At 42.9% G+C, this 25,510-nt stretch overlaps 1 protein-coding gene across 8 annotated transcripts in view; it reads left to right on the forward strand.

The window, feature by feature from the left end:
* Positions 1-652: 652 nt before the first annotated feature.
* DNM3 (dynamin 3) overlaps positions 653-25,510 on the forward strand; it is a 553,426-nt gene continuing 528,568 nt past the window's right edge. For all 8 annotated transcript variants that reach the window (XM_047705745.1, XM_047705741.1, XM_047705742.1 and 5 more), the window contains exon 1: positions 653-972. In XM_047705745.1, the coding sequence (XP_047561701.1) occupies positions 812-972 (161 nt within the window). In that variant the 5' untranslated portion in view covers positions 653-811. The remainder of the gene's footprint in view (positions 973-25,510) is intronic.

Here is a 25,510-nt window from a genome sequence, read left to right on the forward strand (position 1 = left end):
GGCGCAGACCCGCCGCGCAGGCACGTGTCAGTGCGCTCGGTTTGACCGAACGTGTGCAGAGCGCTCGCTCTCCCGTAGCCCCCGGGACGGAGGGGCGGGAGAAAGGCCGGAGGAGTCGCGGGGGTCCGCAGAGAGGGAGCGCTGCGGGGCGGGCACGACGGGCTGACGTTCCTGCTTCGTCCGGCTGGGAGGTGGGGTCGGTGAGGTCGAGCGATCCGGCAGGGTCCGACCGCGGAGGTCCCGAAGTGGACGTCGGAGCGAGGACTCGGACTCCGCAGGCCGGCCGCTCTGAGGGGAGCGGGGCTCTGAAGTGGGGCGTGCGCACACCGGACTTGCTCTTGGGAAGTGACTCTGGCGGCGACAGAGGTGCTGGCGCTACCGCTGCTGACAGGGCTGAGCGGTTACCCGCAGGGCTTCGTAGCGGATGCCGATCCCCCGACCGAGTGCCGTACCCGCGCCTCCGAGCTCGGGGTCCAGAGACGCAGGTCGTGCATCTGGCCACAGCTGGGAGGCAGTGCGTGCGCGCGCGGCCGCGGGGTCCTGCCCGAAGCCTCCCGCCGAATCGCCGCCGGGCGGGGCGCGGATGGGGCGGCCGAGCCGCCAGGCCACGCCCCTCCCGCCCGCGCAGGCGCGCTGCGGGCCGTGAGCTGTCAGAGCCGAGCGGCGGGCGCGCGGCGGGGTCCGACGTCGGCGCTGGAACCCGCTGGCAGCACCCGGCGCGGCAGGGGCGGCTCGCGCGGCGCGGCCCCAGCTCCCCCGCCAGGTCGCAGAGGAGAGCGGGGACCGGCGGGCGGCCGGCGGCGCTGGCAGGATGGGGAACCGGGAGATGGAGGAGCTGATCCCGCTGGTGAACCGGCTGCAGGATGCCTTCTCGGCGCTGGGGCAGAGCTGCCTGCTGGAGCTGCCGCAGATCGCCGTGGTGGGCGGCCAGAGCGCGGGCAAGAGCTCGGTGCTCGAGAACTTCGTGGGCAGGTGAGCGCGCGGGGCGCGGGGGGCGGGGCCGGCGACCCCGCTCGGGGCCGCCGGAGCGCGCCGGGGCGGCGGGAGCCTGAGCGCCGAGCCGCGGCGCAGGCGGAACGAGGGCCGAGCGGCGGCGTCCGCGGGGCGGGCGGGGTCGTCCCGGCTCCGGGCATCCTCCGTCCCCCCCGCGGCGGCTGGCGCTCCTGTCTGTCTTTCATCCTGCGATACAAAGCCATTTCCTCCGCGTCCTCCGGTCGGGGAGCCAGGGGAGGGGTCCGCCCGGGAGCCGCTTCCCCCGCCCGGCGCGCCCGCCTCGGGCAGCCGGGATGCGTCGCGCGCCCGGGAGCGCCCCGGTCCCCGTCTCTCCCGTTCTCCCGGCGCCGCACCCCTCCTTTTCCTGTCAGCCTCCCCGCGGCTCTCCGCCAGCCTCTGGGGCTCGACCCCCCGCCCCCGGGGAGCTGCTGTCCTCGTCGCCTCGGCTCTGGGCCCCGCTCAGCCGGCCGCTGTGCGAAGACAGTCGTCCCTGCCGCTGGCCGGGGAGGCGGGGTGCGCGGAGAAAGAAGCCGTTTGTTGTGCGGAGGCTTCCCCGGCCGCGCTGCCCCACGTTCTCCCCGAGAGTCGCAGAATAGCGGCGGTGTCCGCGGCGGCACCTACTCCCTCCCGGGCTTCTGGCCGCGGACCGAGGGGGCGAGCGAGCACTCGCACTGCCCAGATGCCATGTCATTCCCGCATCGTCTCGGAGCGGACCCGCGTCCCCCCGCGCGCTCCCCGCGCCCCTCCCCCAGCGTCTGTGGTCCCTGCGCGCTGCTCCGTCCGGCGGGTCTTCGAGACCAAATGCTGAATCCGAACGACCGTTGCGGCTTTCGTCGCGACCGTCGACCCAGAAAAAGCAGAAGGATTGATTTTTGAATTGGGAATCAGCATCTCTCGCGAGGGATTAAGTTACCTTAACGGCCTCGCCGGAGGAGTGCAGACATTTGCCAAGAAAAACCCGTTTGGAAGCGTTACGGGAGCTGAAGTCTGCCTCCCGTAGCAAACCAGGTGGAAGGGGCAGCACCGCGACCGTGGGCCGGAGTGGCGACGGCCCACGACTGTGCTTTTCGCTTCTTCTTTGGCTGGTTAAGTGGTTTTACATCCAGAACGTTCCTGTTCCTTTTTCTCTTTTTGTTAGTGTTTGGTGGTGTGCAAAATCCCGATATTCCCACATCTCCCAGGGTCTGTAAAGTGCATGTTTCCCCCTCTCAGCTGATGCTCTGTCTGCCCGATGATACTCTTCTTTTTCTCCTTGAATGAGCTAGAAAGCTTAGAATCCTAATGAAAAAGTAAAATTGCTGACCATTGGCTGCTCTCTCTGCGTAAGTCTCTTAATCACTTCACTTTGGTTTTACCATGTTGAGTGATGAGAAAAGTGATGGTAAAACATTTTGCATACGTCATCTTAGACTAATGGTGGAGTGATGGGTGAATGGGATTTCAAACATATACATAGGGAGTCATATACTTAATTAAGGGTTTTGTGTTTTTGGATTTATTGGCAATGAAATTCACTAAGTTTAAAGTGGCATCCTTAGGGAAAGTGAGGTTTGAGGACAATGGATTTTTGAATTTTCAAACTCCAGGACATTTAGCATGGTACCTTAATAGTCATTTAACCACTTTTGTTTTTAAAACAAATACTTAAAGATTAAAATAGTGAGTAATTCAAATGCGATTACCATATTTTTATGCATCCTTAATATATTTACTTGGGTGGGCCTGTATTATAAATGCATTGTTTATGTCAAGAGCTTTTGAACCTAATGTCAGTTTTAGGCATGTATCTTAATTCTGTCCTGACACACTTCTTAATACTATAATAAAATTGTATACATTTGCCCTCACTAGCTATAGTCTTTTAAAATGAGAATTTCAGGAAAAGAGAATGGAAGAGTAAATTATTTTAGCTTAAATATTTTTCATGATAAAATGAAAAATACAGATATTATAAGCATTATACAAATCAGAGCATTTAGCAAAACACATTAGTTCTTTGTTAAACTTTATTTAAAAGTTTTACCAATAATTAGTGTTAAAATATCAAATCAAAGGATGAACATAGAGGGAAATTCTCATTTAATAAATATATAAAGGCTTTATTATCTGTAGAGATGACACTTGCCTAGCAGAGCTTATATATTAGGAAAAAAATTAATTAAAAAGGTCATTTGACTTTAATAAAGGTTTCAGTCATTGAATTATTGAGGAATCTAATTTCTAATTATAAACCAACCTTAGGGAAAAAGGAGTTCTCAATTTTGAAAGGAGATTGGTCCTAGGCAGAAAAAAAAAAAACTACTCATATTCCACTGTAACCTTTTATCTTTTTGTTATCCAGAAATTTTGCGGTAAAGATAAGGCCCTTTCCTTTAAGGATGAAACTTTCTTCTTTTACATGTAGCTATTTTTTCATTTTAAGACTCTGACTTCTGTGCAGATACTGAATGTAGTCATAAAACAAGGGGTCATTGCTTGTGTTTGCTCTCATTTAAGCTTGTTCTCTTCAAAATAATGATGCATTTTCCTCAGTATTTAACAATCCATATTTAATGGACTATTTTCTTCTCTCAGATAGTTTATATTGATTTTTTTTTTCCTGATACCACTGAATGAATGGTTGTGAATGTGTTTACTTCATTTAACTGTAGCTGTAAAATCCAGTTTTGGGGTGACAAGTTTGAGATTGTTATGGATAAAATGAGTCATGAATGAACTGCTTGTGATTTTCTTTCTGAAGTGATGAATTTACATATTAATGTAATATAGCGTGAGGAACCAGATTGTTCTTTTGGTTGTTCAGATGAGGTATAGACTGGCAGTGAGAGGCAGCGTAAGTCGAATGAGTAGAAACTGAGACCCATGGTGTGAATAGAGGGGTTCATCATCTGGACTGGGGGTCTGCCCATTTGTCTGGTTTGTGTGTGGAAGAACTGAATTTACTCAACTACTTTCATATCCAATTTTTTTTTAAACGGTGCAGTGAGACGATGATGATAGTGGTTAACATTTATTGAGAGCTTGCTATGCATCTGATACTATTCTAAGGGCTTATATGTGGGTAATCTCATTTAATACTTTTTTTTTTTTTTTAGTCAAAAAAATTTTTTTTTATTAAATTTTTTTATTTTTTTCAGCATAACAGTATTCATTATTTTTGCACCACACCCAGTGCTCCATGCAATCCGTGCCCTCTACAATACCCACCACCTGGTGCCCCCAACCTCCCACCCCCCACCCCTTCAAAATTCTCAGATCGTTTTTCAGAGTCCATAGTCTCTCATGGTTCACCTCCCCTTCCAATTTCCCTCAACTCCCTTCTCCTCTCCATCTCCCTTTGTCCTCCATGCTATTTGTTATGCTCCACAAATAAGTGAAACCATATGATAATTGACTCTCTCTGCTTGACTTATTTCACTCAGCATAATCTCTTCCAGTCCCGTCCATGTTGCTACAAAACTTGGGGATTCATCCTTTCTTTCTTTTTTTTTTTTTTTGCAGCTTTATAAACATATATTTTTATCCCCAGGGGTACAGGTCTGCGAATCGCCAGGTTTACACACTTCACAACACTCACCATAGCACATACCCTCCCCGATATCCATAACCCCACCCCCTCTCCCAACCCCCTCCCCCCATCAACCCTCAGTTTGTTTTGTGAGATTAAGAGTCACTTATGGTTTGTCTCCCTCCCAATCCCATCTTGTTTCATTTACTCTTCTCCTACCCCCTCGACCCCCCATGTTGCATCTCCTCTCCCTCATATCAGGGAGATCATATGATAGTTGTCTTTCTCCCATTGACTTATTTCGCTAAGCATGATACCCTCTAGTTCCATCCACGTCGTCCCAAATGGCAAGATTTCATTTCTTTTGATGGCTGCATAGTATTCCATTGTGTATATATACCACATCTTCTTTATCCATTCGTCTGTAGATGGACATTTAGGTTCTTTCCATAGTTTGGCTATTGTAGACATTGCTGCTATAAACATTCGGGTGCATGTGCCCCTTCGGATCACTATGTTTGTATTCATTTAATACTCTTAAAGCCTCACAAAGGAAGGTACTCTTATGATGGAAGAAGAAATTCGAGATTTAGAGAGTTTGAGTAACTTGCTCATGGCTGATCTAATTTGAGATAAGACCAGTGGAACTAGGATAGATCCAAGCATGGGGTGTCTAGGTTCCATACCTGTACCCTAAAACACTTGTACCATGTTGCTCCCGCCATACTTAGATTTACCGAACCTCTGATAAATACTTTTAGCTTCTTTGTTTGATTAGTCACCACCTCAGTGAACAAGAAGCTGCCACATTAATACTATTATTCATATTTATTTATGTCTACCTTGCCTCATTTCACAGAAGATTTGAGGCAACCCCTTAGGCAGAAGCAATATTAGTTAAAGGATAAGTAATTTTCTTTACTATATTAGACATTCTTGAAGGGAGCTGTAGCATGTAATTGGGTTGTTTATTTAAATATGTGTTTAGAGCACATATAACTTGCTTATGGAGGTATTAAATGAAAACTGTACTAGTCGCTAATGTGCAAATGCTTTATGATGATATAATTGTTAAAAACATTAGTTTTCCTCTTACACTATTTGTGGGAATGCAGATTGGTGTAGCCACTTTGGAAAACACTGTGGCGATTCCTTAAGAAATTAAAAATAGAGTTACCCTATGACCCTGCAATTGCACTACTGGATATTTACCCCAAAGATACAGGTGTAGTGAAAAGAAGGGCCATCTGTACCCCAGTGTTCATAGCAGAAATGGCCACAGTCGCCAAATTGTGGAAAGACCCAAGATGCCCTTCAGCGGATGAATGGATAAGGAAGATGTGGTCCATATATACAATGGAGTACTGTGCCTCCATCAGAAAGGACGAATACCCAACTTTTGTATCAACATGGACGGGACTGGAGGAGATGATGCTGAGTGAAATAAGTCAAGCAGAGAGAGTCAATCATCATATGGTTTCACTTACTTTTGGAATGTAAGGAATAACACGGAGGACATTGGGAGTTGGAAAGGAGAAGGGAGTTGGGGGAAATCGGAGGGGGAGACGAACCATGAGAGACTGTGAATTCTGAGAAACAAACTGTGGGTTTTGGGGGAAGGGGGTGGTAGGTTGGGTGAGCCTGGTGGTGGATATTATGGAGGGCACATATTGCATGGAGTACTGGGTATGGTGCATAAACAATGAATTTTGGAACACTGAAAAAAAAATCAAATTAAAAAAATTAGTTCTTTGGGGCACGCGGGTGGCTCAGTGGGTTAAGCCTCTGCCTTTGGCTGGGGTCATGATCCCATGGTCATGGGATGGAGCCCCACATCGGACTCTCTGCTCAGTGGGGAGCCTGCTTCCTCCTCTCTCTCTGCCTGACTCTCTGCCTACTTGTCATCTCTGTCTGTCAAATAAATAAATAAAATCTTTAAAAAATATTAGTTTTTCAATGCTAATTATATAGGCAGAGAATTCCACATCATTTTATTCTAGTCTAAATGTTAAATAGACTTTTGATTTTTGTACAAGTAGCATAGGTTTTGCGATTAATGATTTAAAAAGACTCTTTTTAAAGTGACTATGTTGAGGGAGCACATTTCTTTTTTTTTTTTTCTTAAGATTTTGTTTGTTTATTTGACAGACAGAAATCACAAGTAGGCAGAGAGCAAACAGAGAGAGGAAAGGAAGCAGGCTCCCCGCTGAGCAGAGAGCCCAATTCGGGGCTCTATCCTAGGACCGTGGGATCATGACCTGAGCCGAAGGCAGAGGCTTTAACCCACTGAGCCACCCAGGTGCCCCAATAGACACTACTCTTAAGTTCTTTGACTGATTTCAGGAAAGTAGTTCAAAATTGAGGAGGGAAGAGTTCTCTAATTGCAAATGAGATTAGGCACAGAAGCATTCATATTAGTAAAACTTTTAAATTCAGAAATAGGATTGTATTGAGGGAAAGTATTTTTTTAAATATCAAAGCATCTTAATTAGTGAATATTTTTCAACAAATGGGTTCTAGGTGTTAAAGTTATTTGGTAAATGGGTGCTAACAATTAAGTTGTGATAATTTTTGAAAATTGTGCTCATGGTACCCAAGAGTCCATTCTTTTAAAAAGTTTTTAATTTTATTATTATTATTATTATTTTTAAAGGTTTTATTTATTTATTTGACAGAGAGAGAGAGAGATCACAAGCAGGCAGAGCAGCAGGCAGAGACAGAGGGGGAAGCAGGCTCCCCGGTGGGCAGAGAGCCCGCCACGGGGCTCTGTCCCAGGACCCTGAGATCATGACCCCAGCAGAAGGCAGAGGTCCAACCCACTGAGCCACCCAGACGCCCCTCCCAAGAGTCTCTTTAAATAAAAAATCAGACACATGAACTTTTTTCATCCAACAATGAATTGCTAAAACCTGAAATTACAAAGATATTTTTGCTGAATTAACATACATAATATACTTAATGTTATCACAGATTTATAGTTGGTAGGTTTTAAGTGCCACAGTCAACTTAATTCTTTTTTATTAATAGTATCTGAGAAGCAATACAACTAGGTAAACTGGACTGGATAGGATATCTCTGTTTTGAAATTTACTTTTGATTGACAGATATCAAAAAATGAACTAGATTAACTTTTTTAAGATTGAATTTGTATAGGCAGTCATCCAGAACTTTCGAGGAATGGAAACTTAATAGTTAGCTTTGCTATTATGCTGGCGTTTAGGCTATTGGGTTATCTACCAGTGGAACATACCTTTATTATATTAGGTGTTTGTCTTAGGTAGTAGTACCTTTTGTTAGGGCTAATAAATGGAATTAAATTATGTTTTTTTATTACTATAATTTATTTGATATTGTGGATACTACAAGCAGCTGAAAGAAATAGATGATTTTTTTTTTCTCTATCACCAGAACCAAGTCAAGAGAGCCCTGAACTAATGTACTATATAGAATAATCCAGTCTTTTTGTATGGCCAAAGTTTTGTCTGCCTCTAGGTCTGCTTTGTAATTTCTCAGACTTTCAGTGTTAATTGATTAATTAATTAATTAAAAAACATTTTGGTGGGGAGGGGCAAATGGAGAGAAAGAATACCACTACCTTGAGACAGTGACCTGAGCTGAAATCAAGAGTCGGGTGCTTAATACTGAGCCACCCAGGTGCCCCTTAGCATTAACTTAAAAATCCCAGTGAATTATATAATACTGAACACATTTTTATAAAGTGGAAGGAAGAAGGAGGCCTGTGTTTGTTTAGCCTTACTGAGTTACTAGCAAAGACACCGTTAGTATACTTTCCATGCTTTCTTTACTTGGTCCGTTTTCACATCCCCATGTTGATAGGGGAAGAAACTCAGGGTTAGAGACGAGTCATTTGTGGACGGTCACATGGCTAGTAAGTGGCCAAGCTGAGATTTAGCCTTGGATATGAGTCCTATTGGTACTCTTGAGAAATACGAGCAAGTCAAGTCAATGAACACGTGTTTCTGGAGCCCTGACTACACTGGGTGAGGCCATAGCAGGAAGTGTGAATGCCCAGAAACTGACGTAGGTATAAAAAGAGAACTGACAACATAAGGTATGAGATCTCAACCTTCAAGTCGTTTTGTAAAATAAATGCAGTTGGGTATAACGCAAACTGGGACAAAATAATTTATACTGTATCAATTTATTTTTACAAAAAAGAAAAAAAATCCTTGAAAACCCACAATTCTGAAATTGAATTGGGATATAAGAGGAAAGTAGACAATATGGGAGTTTCCAGTGTCATTGGGCAGCTGGTGTCATTTCAACTCAAGGCTGCAAATCCTAAAGTATCGGTGTCCAAGTGGGGAGGTGGTTACCCGTGTCTCGGGGTCTGACTGCACAGCAAAGCAGTGAGTTTAGACTGTCGCTTTATCACAGGGAGATGCTGTGCACTGGAGACGGCCTGAGACGAGAGCAGGAGGGAAAAAAGGTTGGAGAGATTAAATATATGACTGGTGCAGTGAAGGCGAAGCAAGAGTGGATGGATTGGGCCAACGGCTCTATAAGGACCCCCAGTGGGGTAAGGCCAAAGGGAGGGGAGGGTTTTTGTTTGTTCGTTTGTTTGTTTGCTTTTGTTTTTTAAAGAGTAAGGCAGTTAGTTAAAGTGGTGAAATAAATTGAAGACAAAATGTCAGGGAAAATGTTCTGAAGGCAAACGTGAGAGTGGAATCTGTTGTGACTGTTCAGAAGTGGGGGAGGTAAAGGAAGGCAGTTGCCACTCATTTGCATTTCTTGAGGTAAACACTATTCTGACAAATTTGAGGGTTTATTAATACCAAGTTGGTGCTTTTGTTTCTGTTTTGTCATAGCTCAGCTTCGCTTTTTATCTGTAGCAAGGACGGGCATTTCACTAGGTTCTGTGAGAAGCTTTCTTCGGTCTTAATTTCTTTGCTAACTTCCTAGAGCTACATTAGGATACAGAGAAACTAAGACATTTGCCCAAGGTCGAAAACAGAATCAGAGCTGAGTTTGGAACTTGGCGTTCAGAGCTGGGAGCCCCATTCAGGTCATCATCTTCTTTTCCTCCTCTTACTGTTTTAGTGCCTCCCTCTTATCCTCACGCTGCCTCTTCCTCTTCCCATTCCTTTCCACTGGACCAGTCTTTCCTCCGCGATGTTTCCTTCCATTACTTGACCTGATAGCGGACCAGCAGTGATGTTTCATCCTCCTCCCCCCGCCCCCATACAATAGAGGAAGGAAACAAGGAGCAGGATTTTTGTCAGGGTTAGGCTTAGACCAGGTAATTTGGCTGAGACAGTATGCATTACTGTATTTGTGACTTTCAGGAAACAGGCCCAGGGAGAGACTAAATAAAATAGTGAATGTTTTCACCCATGATTAATTTTTTCCCACCAGGTGGGTGTATCTAGAAAGTTGTGCCCGGGATGGTCACTGATAGACCTTGCTTAAACCAAGGAAAGCTTCTGAAAAGTTGAGGATAAGTAAATAATATAAATCTGGAAAGGTTGCTATTTTAAGAAATGGTGAACTTGGGGCGCCTGGGTGGCTCAGTGGGTTAAAGCCTCTGCCTTTAGCTCGGGTCCTGATCCCAGGGTCCTGGGATGGAGCCCTGCATCGGGCTCTCTGCTCAGCGGGGAGCCTGCTTCCCCCTCTCTCTCTCTGCCTGCCTCTCTGCCTACTTGTGATCTCTGTCAGATAAATAAAATCTTAAAAAAAAAAAAAAGAAATGGTGAACTTTTTGGTAAAATAAAAGATAAGTGTTGGGTAGCAAATCCTCACCCTTCAGTTTTGCCTGTTTCATATTTTACTTTTTTGTTTGTATTCTCTTTTTTTTTTTAAAGATTTTTTTTTTATTTATTTGCCAGAGAGAGAGAGAGAGTGAGAGAGAGAGAGAGTACATACAAGCATGCAGAGAGGCAGGCACAGGCAGCGAGAGAAGCAGGCTCCCTGCTGAGCAAGGAGCACGATGTGGGACTCGATCCCAGGACCCCGGGATCATGACCTGAGCCGAAGGCAGCGGCTTAACCAACTGAGCCACCCAGGCGTCCCGCTTTTTTGTTTGTATTCTTAGAGTGAGGCCCATTGACATCATAGGAATTATTTTAATAATTTCAATTAGCTTTAATATTGTGTTATATCCTTAATGTTAATTGATTAGAAAGGCAAGATAGTTGTTGAGGAAAAGGAGGATGTATTTAATCCATGAATTAAATGAATGATACAGGACAGATTTAGATCTTGTTTTTCTCTGACATTCCTGCTGAAAGTCCTCTATTTCTAGAATTTAAACTGGGTGCCTCAACGCTCTTTCATGACAGTTTCTCGTTTTCATTTCCCACTGCTTCAAGGTCATGATATACCCAAGAGTAACACATACATACCTATTAGAAGTGGGTAGGACCTCATTGTCTTGTTTCAGTGGCTTGGAATGGAAAAGACAAATCCATTTAATTAGTAATTTGATGGGTGACTAATCTTATTTATGGTATTTCTTTTCTTCAATCTCAAAAAGCCAATATTTGAAAGGACTCATCATATCCTGGAAATAGAGTGTAGGCTTTGATCACTGAAGGTTTCAGTCCTACCTCTGACTTTTGTTAGTAGCATGTTCCTCAGCAAGGCCCTGAACCTCCTTGGGACTTGATTTCCACATCTGCAGTATAGGCATAGGAATACAGACTTGATTTTTTTTTTTTTTTAAGATTTTATTTGTTTATTTGACAGAGAGAGATCACAAGTAGACAGAGAGGCAGGCAGAGAGAGAGAGAGAGAGAGAGAGGGAGGGAAGCAGGCTCCCTGCTGAGCAGAGAGCCCGATGCGGGACTCGATCCCAGGACCCTGAGATCATGACCTGAGCTGAAGGCAGCGGCCTAACCCACTAAGCCACCCAGGCGCCCCCAGACTTGATTTTTTTATGTGTATGTGAGTTCTAAGTCTCATAATGTATAGTGTATGACCCATAATAGGCATTCAGTGAATGATGGCGGTGATATCATGATTTATAAGAAAAATATATATTTGATCATTCATATGACCAAAATATGTTTCTTTTTTTATTTTAAGATTTTTATTTATTTATTTATTTGAGTGGGGCAGGGATGAGGAAGGAGCAGAGGGAGAGGGACAAGCAGACTTTGTGCTGAGTGTGGAGCCCAGTGTGGGGTTTCATTCATCTCAGAACCCTGAGATCATGACCTGAGCCAAAATCAAGAGTCAGATGCTCAACCAACTGAGCAACCCAGGCACCTCCATCCTTTTTTAAGATTTTATTTCATATGACCAAAATATATTTCTCAAATTTTTTGGCCTTCATCCATGGTTCCTGTCTTACAGCTTGCAAAACCCTTGGAATTTCCTGTGTTGAGAATGAGAAAGGTGTCTTTTTGTTATGTTAATGAGGCGACTTGGAAACCACCTAAGGATGGGGGTGGCTTGTCAGTGGAGCTAACCCTGTGATTCGAGGGTTGGAATTTTTCGTCCTCTCCCCCAATTTCCTGGGAGAAGAGACTGGGTTGAGGTTGCATCAGTTGCCAATAGCCAATGATTTAATCAGTCAAGGCTATGCAATGAGGCCTCCATAAAACCCCAAAGGACTGGGTTCGGAGAGCTCCTGAGTTGATGAGCACATGAACATTTAGGGAGTTTCCATGCCCTCAAGAGGGCATGGAAGCACCTCGCCCTTTCCCCATACCTTGCTCTATGCATGTCTTCCATCTGGTTGTTCATGAGTTATATCTTTTTATGATACACTGGTAATTTAGTAAGTTAAATGTTTCTCTAAGTCCTATGGGCCACTCTAGCAAATGAATTGAGCCCAAGGAGATTCAGACTGACATTTGAGGTGTCGGGGTACAACCTTGTGAGACTGAGCCCTCAACCTTTGGAATCTGATACTACCTCTGGGTATGGCATCAGAATTGAGTTGAACTGTATGACACCTAGCTAGTGTCCAGAGCATTGCTTGTTGGTTTGTTGGTTTGGGAACCGCCCCTCCTCACACGGGAATTGGTACTAGAACCCATTTAATGGCTACTGGTCTAAGTCTTTTATCTAGACTGAAAGTTTTCTGAATATTCAATACAATTTAAGAAACTTTACAAGATCTCTTTACTTAATCCTAACAAAAAACATCTGAAACTATGGAGGGGGGATACTTCATTTGATTTATCTATGATGAATATTATAGTTTCCTCAGGGATTTTTTCCCCTAAGTTGTTGGTGAAGGGAAATGGTAGAAGGATTATGAGAACAAGGGCAGGAATGGGAAAGAGGAAGTCTTGCTTAGTTTGGGTGTGAGTGTGAGTGTCTACTATATTGTAGGGAGACAGGAAGAAAAACAGATGAAATCTTAACTGCTGAGGGAATTAGGAGTATTCGTGAGTTATTTAGTTTGAGATGGATGTTTGTTAAAGGATTGCCTTAGGTAAGCTGAGGCACCATGGGGGAAAGCACTGAGAACCGGGGTTAGCCCAGTATAACCATCACCTTGCTAGTCTTCCTCAGCTTTTCCTGTCTGATTTAGAGGCCCCTCCCCAGGTCCTTGTTCATAACCTTCCTAAACAAGGATCTTACTGCACAGTTGGTTGCCTTGTCTGTCTGCCCAACTCTTTGCAGCTTCCATGAAGTCAGGAGCTACATTTAATCTCTCATTTTCATTTAACGCTGTATGAATGAACAGTGCGATTCTGGGCACAGCACTTATCCAAGCTGAATTGTACCTTCTTCTTCATTAAATGGGTGTTGGACTAGGTCCGTGTTTTTCATATCGTGGGTATGACTTATTAGCAGGACATGATATCAGTTTAATGGGTTGTGACAGCTTTTAAAAAATATCAGAGTACTGGGGCGCCTGGGTGGCTCAGTGGGTTAAGCCGCTGCCTTCGGCTCAGGTCATGATCTCAGAATCCTGGGATCGAGTCCTGCATCGGGCTCTCTGCTCGGCAGGGAGCCTGCTTCCTCCTCTCTCTCTGCCTGCCTCTCTGCCTACTTGTGATCTCTCTGTCAAATAAATAAATAAAATCTTTAAAAAAAAAATATCAGAGTACATCCCGAGTAGTAATGGTAAGTACTACACATAATTGGGAAACTTTTGTATTAGTTATATACTTGCATGTGTATATCATGCTGCAATATGAAATTTATTTCTTACTACAGTTGTTCTCAAAGTTGTTGAATGCCTCTGGACTAGATTAAATCTGATGTTATTTCTAGTCATTTATTTGGTGATTCTATACTTGGGTGGCAAGACAGATCTTTTTATTACAGAAGGCACAATTCCCACTATACCATAGTATTCCACTAGGTGACCTAAAATGGAGATAATTTTATTATTTTTATTTTGCTAAATTAACTATGTTTTAATAAAAAAAAAAGAATAGGTACATATGTTAAAAACTCAGATCTTTCAAAAGGATATACAATAAAAATTATCTCCCCCATTGTGGTTTTTACTTGTTAAGATGTTCCATTTACCTGAATACCTGCCAGATTATTTCTGGGTTTATATTTTCTTCATATGACATTTATTTGATTTTTGAGGAAGAGAGAATTTAATAAACTTGTTTGGTTGTTGGTAGATGATAAAACAGTTGAGAAAGAATATGTTTGAAAATACTATTTGCAGATGGATGTACTCATTCACTGAGTCATTTACGGTCATATTTGGAGAGTTTACTATATGCCAGAAGCTCTGTGAGGCTCTTCGTATTGAACAGCTCCTTCAGAGAACTTGGTGACCCAGTAGGATACAAGGCTTGATATGCACTATGCTGTTATTATTAGGGTAATCAAGCTAACGATTTTTAAAAAAATTTTATTCATTTATTTATCAGAGAGAGAACAAGCGAGTGAGTGAGAGAGCGCAAGCAGGGGGAACAGCAGGCAGAGGGAAAAGCAGAACACCCCGCCAAGCAGGGAGCCCAGTGCGGGACTCCATCATGACCTGAGCCAAAGGCAGACACTTAACCGACTGAACCACCCAGACCCCCAGGCTAATGATTCTTATGTGATGCATTTGTTAGAAAGTAGTTGATGGTGTCATGATGTTGTCTTCAAATATTTGAGGAGCTGTTAATTGGAGAGGGATTAGATCGACTGAATGTCCTAGGAAGACACAGAGCAAATGGGTGACAGTTACAGGCAGACAGGTTTAAGCTTAATGTAAGGGAGACTGCTCAACAGAAGAGTTAAGAAATGGAATGAGTTCCCTGTGAAGCAGCAAGTTTTCCATCACCAGAAGGGTAGAGGCCAGGGATGAAAGACTTGACTGGCTCCTTGGCAAGGTGTAGATGGGAGGCAGATTGAGCAAAAGGCCTTTGAAGTTTCTTTATAACTTAAAGTCTGTGATTTGGCTTGCTGGGTGTCAGAGAGCAAACTGGCTAAAAAAAAAAAATAATGTATGTTTTCTATAGACTATTTCTAAGTAGATAAAAAGTGTCAGACATATAAACGGGTTAAGACCTCCCTGGGTCCAGCCTTTCCAGGCCTTCAGAAAATAGTTGTGGATGTTAAAAAACTGGAATTCCTCACAGAATGGCTAGTTCCATGAAGCAGCTCTGAATAAAATTGTTTTAGTGATAAATTGTATTCTTTGGGGAAAAAAAAAGATGGAATACAGCTTGGGGGCACTTGGGTGGCTCAGTCCATTGGGCATCTGTCTTTGGCTCAGGTCATGATCCCAGGGTCCTGGGATCCAGCCCCACATTGGGCTCCTTGATCGGTGGGGAGTTTGTTTCTCTCTCTGCCTGCTGTTCCCCCTGCTTGTGTTCTCTCTCTGTGTCAAATAAATAACATCTTTAAAAAAATGGAATAACAGCTTGATTTTAAAATCTGCTTTAACAATCCACCTTTTTTCCAGTGGTGTACTAGCCTAAAAACTCACCGAAAAAAATCTCATTTAGTCTTCTTTTTCATTTCTAAAATCCTCTTCCTAAATCTAATACATATTGGAATTTCCTTATTCAGAACATTCTAGTCCAGGTCCTCCCCTACATCTGGAGAACTCTGACAGCATTGTGCTCCCCCATTTCCTCCGTTTCTCACTCATCCATTCCATGCTAATATTGCTGCTCTCACATGAATTTTCCAACACGCAGCTTTCAGGTCACTATTGCCAGGAACGTGCAGTTACCACCCGGCTTCTCAGGTCTCTATGTGATTTTCAAAGCATCTTACCTATGTAGCTTTCATTTTCCACTCTTCTGCAATGTGTTTTCTTCTCACTTTTCTCATCTTTTCTGTTATAAAGTGGTCATTTCTGATTACATAGGAACGAGCATGGCTGGGCAGAGCACGATCTTTTGTGACCAAAAGGAATTCCGCCTGTCATCAGGTATTTGCTTTCCTTGGGATGAAAAGGCAGTTAAGAAGCTCAACAGGCTCTAGTGTAGACTCAGGTAGAGTACGCTCCAGAACCAGTGAAGTGTTGAGCTAGGGAACATGCAGTCTCTGGGGCCGGACCGCCTGCATTCACATCCCATCCTTTCCGCTTACATACTTCTCTTATCTTCGGAAATCACTGACCCTCTTGGTGCCCTGGCTGCCTCATCGGTACAATGAGATCATAGCAGAACCTATCTCATAGAGTAGCTGTGGGGATTAAATTAGTTAATACAGGGAAAACACGACAGCATCTATCATGTGACAACAGTTCTGTGTTTGTTACTGGGAACGAAGTTCAGACAGAATTTGGGGGCCTTTAGAGTTACAGAGTGTTCTAGATCTTTAAAAGAAAATGTCACATCTCTTTGGACAGTCCAGGAAAGATTTCATGAAAGAGCTAGGGTTTGAAATGGGCATTGGAGAGGAAGAATTTGTTCAGTTGAGATAGGGCCAGAGGCAGAGGTTGGAGGTCAGAGGCCAGATTGCAGCCTTCTCTGACCTCTTGATGACTTTAGGGTAGGTTCCGTGTTGTTTGGCACTTCAAGGTTTCTGACTGATTTACATAGGGTTTTGGTCCCCGAGGCAGACTGCAAATTCCTTATTGGTATTCCCCACAGCATCTTGTACAGTTCGGTTTTAGGTACTTAATTTTTATTGAGTTTTCACTAATTAAATTGTTGACCCGACTTCAGATGGGTTAGGAGTGGGAGTGAAAGATCACAGCTTTTAGTAAGATGTATGTATTTAAGACTTTATTTTTAAGTAATCTCTATATCCAACGTGGGGCTTCAACTCACAACCCCACGATTGAGAGTTGCACGCTCTACCGACTGAGCCGGCTGGGCACCTCTAGAGATCTATATTCTACACTTATGTTTGATGAACTGATGCTCTTAGCTTGATAAACTAATGTTCTTAGCCCAGGTGCCTTAGATTTTTAGTTATCCCTTCTCTCATCTGTACTTCTCTAGCCATTTTCTTAATGCTGTAAATCTATTTAGGGTTCTCCCATTTAACCCCTGCCCTCTTCTGCTGTTGGCTTAGCTCCTTCCTGGTCATTACAACCTTTACTTTCTGAACTCTTGATGTCTGAACCCAGGAGTCAAATAGATTTGAATTACAAGGTTTAAATATACTTGAGAGACTGGTTCATCCCAGCATCTCCCAAGGCAAATATGTGGATTTTTGTATAAGATTTACTAAAGGGGACTTGTCAAAATAAAGGTTCCTGGGCCTGACTCATGGTGACTGATTCAGTGGGTGTGGAGTTAACCCAGCATAATCTGTATTTTTCAGAAGTTCTCCTGGTGCTCCTAATAAGCAACCAGATTTGGGAGCTCGTAATTACCACTTCCACAATTCCTGTGATTTCTGCAGCTGTGGATAAGGAATGAAATGTGTCTTCCATTCCCATGAGTACACTGAAACTGCCCTTGCCAAGGTCACTGATGATTCTTAAACAGCTTATTTTACTAAGTATTTCTGAAATTGATCACCTATGCTTAATTCCTACAACCACTGAGTTCAAGTTGGCATCGTTCATCTTCTGGACCATAGCAATGGACTTCATGCTTTCACCATCTGTAACCCTCCAACCTAGCTTCCACACAGCCATAGCATGAATGATATGGAATTAAAATTAAATGATGTCACTATCTTGGTGAAAACTATTCAGCTCCTAATGCCAACAGCATAAAATCTAAGCTTCTTGGTATGACATTAAAGGCCCTGCATGACCCAGCCTCTCCAGGTTATCTGTTACTCTTGGATCCAGCTGCTTCTCCTGCCCTGCACACATTCACCTGCTGTTTCACATTTCTTTGCCTATTTCACATGAGTCCCTTTATAAGGAACAATGTGCTCCTTCACAAGGCTAGCTCCTCTTATCTGCAACTCAAGTTTCCTCCCTCCTCTTCTCGTGGATACCTCAGCTACCTTCTACTTTCTCATCTTTCCTGTTACTTGTCCCTCTTCTAGGCATTATAACTATGAGTAGTTTTTTTTTTTTTTTTTTTTTTTTTTTTTAATTTTTTTATTTTTTTTCAGCATAACAGTATTCATTATTTTTGCACCACACCCAGTGCTCCATGCAATCCATGCCCTCTACAATACCCACCACCTGGTGCCCCCAACCTCCCACCCCCCACCCCTTCAAAATTCTCAGATCGTTTTTCAGAGTCCATAGTCTCTCATGGTTCACCTCCCCTTCCAATTTCCCTCAACTTCCTTCTCCTCTCCATCTCCCCTTGTCCTCCATGCTATTTGTTATGCTCCACAAATAAGTGAAACCATATGATAATTGACTCTCTCTGCTTGACTTATTTCACTCAGCATAATCTCTTCCAGTCCCGTCCATGTTGCTACAAAACTTGGGGATTCATCCTTTCTTTCTTTCTTTTTTTTTTTTTTTTTACAGCTTTATAAACATATATTTTTATCCCCAGGGGTACAGGTCTGCGAATCGCCAGGTTTACACACTTCACAACACTCACCATAGCACATACCCTCCCCGATATCCATAACCCCACCCCCTCTCCCAACCCCCTCCCCCCATCAACCCTCAGTTTGTTTTGTGAGATTAAGAGTCACTTATGGTTTGTCTCCCTCCCAATCCCATCTTGTTTCATTTACTCTTCTCCTAACCCCTCGACCCCCCATGTTGCATCTCCTCTCCCTCATATCAGGGAGATCATATGATAGTTGTCTTTCTCCGATTGACTTATTTCGCTAAGCATGATACCCTCTAGTTCCATCCACGTCGTCGCAAATGGCAAGATTTCATTTCTTTTGATGGCTGCATAGTATTCCATTGTGTATATATACCACATCTTCTTTATCCATTCATCTGTAGATGGACATCTAGGTTCTTTCCATAGTTTGGCTATTGTAGACATTGCTGCTATAAACATTCGGGTGCACGTGCCCCTTCGGATCACTATGTTTGTATCTTTAGGGTAAATACCCAGCAGTGCAATTGCTGGGTCATAGGGTAGTTCTATTTTCAACATTTTGAGGAACCTCCATGCTGTTTTCCAGAGTGGTTGCACCAGCTTGCATTCCCACCAACAGTGTAGGAGGGTTCCCCTTTCTCCGCATCCTCGCCAGCATCTGTCATTTCCTGACTTGTTAATTTTAGCCATTCTGACTGGTGTGAGGTGATATCTCATGGTGGTTTTGATTTGTATTTCCCTGATGCCGAGTGATATGGAGCACTTTTTCATGTGTCTGTTGGCCATCTGGATGTCTTCTTTGCAGAAATGTCTGTTCATGTCCTCTGCCCATTTCTTGATTGGATTATTTGTTCTTTGGGTGTTGAGTTTGCTAAGTTCTTTATAGATTTTGGACACTAGCCCTTTATCTGATATGTCATTTGCAAATATCTTCTCCCATTCTGTCAGTTGTCTTTTGGTTTTGTTCACTGTTTCCTTTGCTGTGCAAAAGCTTTTGATCTTGATAAAATCCCAAAAGTTCATTTTTGCCCTTGCTTCCCTTGCCTTTGGGGATGTTCCTAGGAAGATGTTGCTGCGGCTGACGTCGAAGAGGTTGCTGCCTGTGTTTTCCTCGAGGATTTTGATGGATTCCTTTCTCACATTGAGATCCTTCATCCATTTTGAGTCTATTTTCGTGTGTGGTGTAAGGAAATGATCCAATTTCATTTTTCTGCATGTGGCTGTCCAATTTTCCCAACACCATTTATTGAAGAGGCTGTCTTTGTTCCATTGGACATTCTTTCCTGCTTTGTCGAAGATGAGTTGACCATAGAGTTGAGGGTCCATTTCTGGGCTCTCTATTCTGTTCCATTGATCTATGTGTCTGTTTTTGTGCCAGTACCATGCTGTCTTGATGATGACAGCTTTGTAATAGAGCTTGAAGTCCGGAATTGTGATGCCACCAACTTTGGCTTTCTTTTTCAATATTCCTTTGGCTATTCGAGGTCTTTTCTGGTTCCATATAAATTTTAGGATTATTTGTTCCATTTCTTTGAAAAAAATGGATGGTACTTTGATAGGAATTGCATTAAATGTGTAGATTGCTTTAGGTAGCATAGACATTTTCACAATATTTATTCTTCCAATCCAGGAGCATGGAACATTTTTCCATTTCTTTGTGTCTTCCTCAATTTCTTTCATGAGTACTTTATAGTTTTCTGAGTATAGATTCTTAGTCTCTTTGGTTAGGTTTATTCCTAGGTATCTTATAGTTTTGGGTGCAATTGTAAATGGGATGGACTCCTTAATTTCTCTTTCTTCTGTCTTGTTGTTGGTGTAGAGAAATGCAACTGATTTCTGTGCATTGATTTTATATCCTGACACTTTACTGAATTCCTGTACAAGTTCTAGCAGTTTTGGAGTGGAGTCTTTTGGGTTTTCCACATAGAGTATCATATCATCTGCGAAGAGTGATAGTTTGACTTCTTCTTTGCCGATTTGGATGCCTTTAATTTCCTTTTGTTGTCTGATTGCTGAGGCTAGGACTTCTAGTACTATGTTGAATAGCAGTGGTGATAACGGACATCCCTGCCGTGTTCCTGACCTTAGCGGAAAAGCTTTCAGTTTTTCTCCATTGAGAATGATATTTGCAGTGGGTTTTTCATAGATGGCTTTGATAATATTGAGGTATGTGCCGTCTATCCCTACACTTTGAAGAGTTTTGATCAGGAAGGGATGCTGTACTTTGTCAAATGCTTTTTCAGCATCTATGGAGAGTATCATATGGTTCTTGTTCTTTCTTTTATTAATGTGTTGTATCACATTGATTGATTTGCAGATGTTGAACCAGCCTTGCAGCCCTGGAATAAATCCCACTTGGTCGTGGTGAATAATCCTTTTAACGTACTGTTGAATCCTATTGGCTAGTATTTTGGCGAGAATTTTTGCATCTGTGTTCATCAAGGATATTGGTCTGTAGTTCTCTTTTTTGTTGGGATCCTTGTCTGGTTTTGGGATCAAGGTGATGCTGGCCTCATAAAATGAGTTTGGAAGTTTTCCTTCTATTGCTATTTTTTGGAACAGTTTCAGGAGAATAGGAATTAGTTCTTCTTTAAATGTTTGGTAGAATTCCCCCGGGAAGCCGTCTGGCCCTGGGCTTTTGTTTGTTTGGAGATTTTTGATGACTGTTTCAATCTCCTTACTGGTTATGGGTCTGTTCAGGCTTTCTATTTCTTCCTGGTTCAGTTGTGGTAGTTTATATGTCTCTAGGAATGCATCCATTTCTTCCAGATTGTCCAATTTGTTGGCGTAGAGTTGCTCATAGTATGTTCTTATAATTGTCTGTATTTCTTTGGTGTTCGTTGTGATCTCTCCTCTTTCATTCATGATTTTATTTATTTGGGTCCTCTCTCTTTTCTTTTTGATAAGTCTGGCCAGGGGTTTATCAATCTTATTAATTCTTTCAAAGAACCAGCTCCTAGTTTCGTTGATTTGTTCTATTGTTTTTTTGGTTTCTATTTCATTGATTTCTGCTCTGATCTTTATGATTTCTCTTCTCCTGCTGGGTTTAGGGTTTCTTTCTTGTTCTTTCTCCAGCTCCTTTAGGTGTAGGGTTAGGTTGTGTACCTGAGACCTTTCTTGTTTCTTGAGAAAGGCTTGTACCGCTATATATTTTCCTCTCAGGACTGCCTTTGTTGTGTCCCACAGATTCTGAACTGTTGTGTTTTCATTATCATTTGTTTCCATAATTTTTTTCAATTCTTCTTTGATTTCCTGGTTGACCCATTCATTCTTTAGAAGGATGCTGTTTAGTCTCCATGTATTTGGGTTCTTTCCAAATTTCCTCTTGTTATTGAGTTCTAGCTTTAGAGCATTGTGGTCTGAAAATATGCAGGGAATGATCCCAATCTTTTGATACCGGTTGAGACTTGATTTAGGACCAAGAATGTGATCTATTCTGGAGAATGTTCCATGTGCACTAGAGAAGAATGTATATTCTGTTGCTTTGGGATGAAATGTTCTGAATATATCTGTGATGTCCATCTGGTCCAGTGTGTCATTTAAGGCCTTGATTTCCTTGTTGATCTTTTGCTTGGATGATCTGTCCATTTCAGTGAGGGGAGTGTTAAAATCCCCTACTATGATTGTATTCTTGTCGATGTGTTTCTTTGATTTTGTTATTAATTGGTTTATATAGTTGGCTGCTCCCACGTTAGGGGCATAGATATTTAAAATTGTTAGATCTTCTTGTTGGACAGTTCCTTTGAGTATGATATAGTGTCCTTCCTTATCTCTTATTATAGTCTTTGGCTTAAAATCTAATTGATCTGATATAAGGATTGCCACTCCTGCTTTCTTCTGATGTCCATTAGCATGGTAAATTCTTTTCCACCCCCTCACTTTAAACCTGGAGGTGTCTTCGGGTGTAAGATGAGTTTCTTGTAGGCAACATATAGATGGGTTTTGTTTTTTTATCCATTCTGATACCCTGTGTCTTTTGATTGGGGCGTTTAGCCCATTAACATTCAGGGTAAGTATTGACAGATATGAATTTAGTGCCATTGTATTGCCTGTAAGGTGACTGTTATTGTATATTGTCTCTGTTTCTTTCTGATCTACTACTTTTAGGGTCTCTCTTTGCTTAGAGGACCCCTTTCAATATTTCCTGTAGAGCTGGTTTGGTATTTGCAAATTCTTTCAGTTTTTGTTTGTCCTGGAAGCTTTTAATCTCTCCTTCTATTTTCAATGATAGCCTAGCTGGATATAGTATTCTTGGCTGCATGTTTTTCTCATTTAGTACTCTGAATATATCATGCCAGCTCTTTCTGGCCTGCCAGGTCTCTGTGGATAAGTCTGCTGCCAATCTAATATTTTTACCATTGTACGTTACAGACTTCTTTTCCCGGGCTGCTTTCAGGATCTTCTCTTTGTCACTAAGACTTGTCAATTTCACTATTAGGTGACGGGGTGTAGACCTATTCTTATTGATTTTGAGGGGGGTTCTCTGAACCTCCTGGATTTTGATGCTTGTTCCCTTTGCCATATTGGGGAAATTCTCTCCAATAATTCTCTCCAATATACCTTCTGCTCCCCTCTCTGTTTCCTCTTCTTCTGGAATCCCAATTATTCTAATGTTGTTTCGTCTTATGGTGTCACTTATCTCTCGAATTCTCCCCTCGTGGTCCAGTAGCTGTTTGTCCCTCTTTTGCTCAGATTCTTTATTCTCTGTCATTTGGTCTTCTATATCGCTAATTCTTTCTTCTGCCTCATTTATCCTAGCAGTGAGAGCCTCCATTTTTGATTGCACCTCATTAATAGCTTTTTTGACTTCAACTTGGTTAGATTTTAGTTCTTTTATTTCTCCAGAAAGGGCTTTTATATCTCCCGAGAGGGTTGCTTTAATATCTTCCATGCCTTTTTCAAGCCCGGCTAGAACCTTGAGAATCATCATTCTGAACTCTATATCTGACATATTACCAATGTCTGTATTGATTAGGTCCCTAGCCTTTGGTACTGCCTCTTGTTCTTTTTTTTGTTGTGAATTTTTCCGCCTTGTCATTTTGTCCAGATAAGAGTTTATGAAGGAGCAAGTAAAATACTAAAAGGGTGGCAACAACCCCAGGAAAATATGCTTTAGCCAAATCAGAAGAGATCCTGAATTGTGAGGGGGGAGAAAGGGGATAAAAAGGGGCTCAGAAAGAAAGAAAAAAAAAGAAAAAAAAACTATTAAAAAAAAGAAAGCCGATAAAGAAATAAATATAAAAAGAGGAAAAAATATATATATATTAGATAAACTATTTAAAAAACGTTAAAAAAAAGAAAATGGTAAAAGTTAAAAAAAATTTAGCAGAAGAAAAGAAAAAGAAAAAAAAATTGAAAAAGAAAAAAAAATTAAATTAACTGCAAGGCTAAAAAATCATGGGGAGAAAGCCATGAGTTCCGTGCTTTGCTTTCTTCTCCTCTGGAATTCCGCCGTTCTCCTTGGTAGGTGAACTTGGTCCTGGCTGGGTTTCCCGTTGATCTTCTGGGGGAGGGGCCCGTTGTAGTGATTCTCAAGCGTCTTTGCCCCAGGCGGAGTTGCACCGCCCTTACCCCGGGCCGCGCTGAGTAATCCGCTCGGGTTTGCTTTCGGGAGCTTTTGTTCCGTGAGCACTTTCCGTAGAGTCCGGAGGACGGGAATGAAGATGGCGGCCTCCTGGTCTCCGGCCCGGAGGAGCCGAGAGCCCGGGGCCCCACTCCTCAGTGCCCCCTCAGAGAACAGTGCCAAATGACTCTCGTCACCCTGGCCTCCGGCCGCGCTCCGAGCTGACCGAGCCTGCGACCGGTTCAAGGTTCAACCCTGAGCTGAGAGTCACTCCTCGGCTCTGTCTCTGCAGCCGGCTTCCCCGTTCTAATACCGGTAAGCTCTGCGACACTGAGACACCCCCGATCCTTCTGCGACCCTGCGGGACCTGAGGCCGCGCTTACCCCGCCTGGGCTTCACCCCAGTTAAGCCTCTGGAGCGATGTCCCTCAGCGGAACAGACTTTTAAAAGTCCCGATTTTGCTCCGTTGCTCCGCCGCTCGCCGGGAGCCGGCCCCTCCCCCCGCGGTCTATCTTCCCGTCGCTTTGGATTCACTTCTCCGCCAGTCCTACCTTGCAGAAAGTGGTTGATTTTCTGTTTCTGGAATTGCTGTTCTTCTTCTCTTCAATCTCCCATTGGATTTGTAGGTGTTTGCAATCTTTAGATAAGCTATTTAGCTGATCTCCCGCTACCCGAAGTAGTCTCAGCCTGCTACTTCTCTGCCATCTTGACTCCTCCTCCTCTATGAGTAGTTTTTTAATGTTATACTTACTACATTGTATTGAGTTATTTTATCTACTTCTAGCATTAAATTATGAACTTCTTGAGGGCAGAGCCTGGTTCACATTTGGCACATAGTAACTTCCGAATAACTATTGAATGAATGAGCCAACAAATACAATAGAGACGTTTCAGCCTCTCATACTGATTATCTGCAGCATGTGATGTTGCTTATTAAAAACTCTGTGTGCCAGGCATTGTCTTAGGTAGCAGAAAGGCATTAATAAGTGAACAAACATACTCCCTGGTCATGGAAGAAGGTGTGATAGAGTGAAAAATCAATGACAAGCAAATCAAAAGTGTATAATTATAACTCAGTATGGATCCCATGACAGAAATGATCATGACACAGTGCTAGAGCATGACAGAGAGGGACATTATTTATAGGTTGATCAAGGAATACTGTCTGATCAGGTGATAATTCAGCTGAAGGAAAGGGAATCAGGTATGGAAGAGCTACGAAAAAGCATTTCATGCAGAAGGAACAGTATGTGTTAAGTCTCTAAGGTGTCAAAGAGCTCTTTGTGTTGAAGGAATTTAAGGTAAGTTGGGCTAGGGGGAAGTATGGGAAGGAAAAGTAGCAGAAGAGAGTTTAGGTATACTTTGTTGGTATAAAAAAATAGTTTACATTTTGCCTCTAGTACAATGGTAAGCAACTGAAGGAAGGATTTTTATCAGGATAGTGACATAATCTGATTTATATCTAAAAAAGGTTACTCTAGGTAAGTGCTGTTTAAGATTGTAGTCCCAGGGACACCTGGGTAGCTGTTAGTTAAGTGTCTGCCTTGGGCTTGGATCCTGATCTTGGGGTCCTGGGATTGAGTCCTGCATTGGGCTCCTTGCTCAGTGGGGAGCCTGCTTCTTCCTCTGTCTGCT

Source organism: Lutra lutra, chromosome 15 (genome assembly GCF_902655055.1).
Source record: "Lutra lutra chromosome 15, mLutLut1.2, whole genome shotgun sequence".
NCBI lineage: Eukaryota > Metazoa > Chordata > Mammalia > Carnivora > Mustelidae > Lutra > Lutra lutra.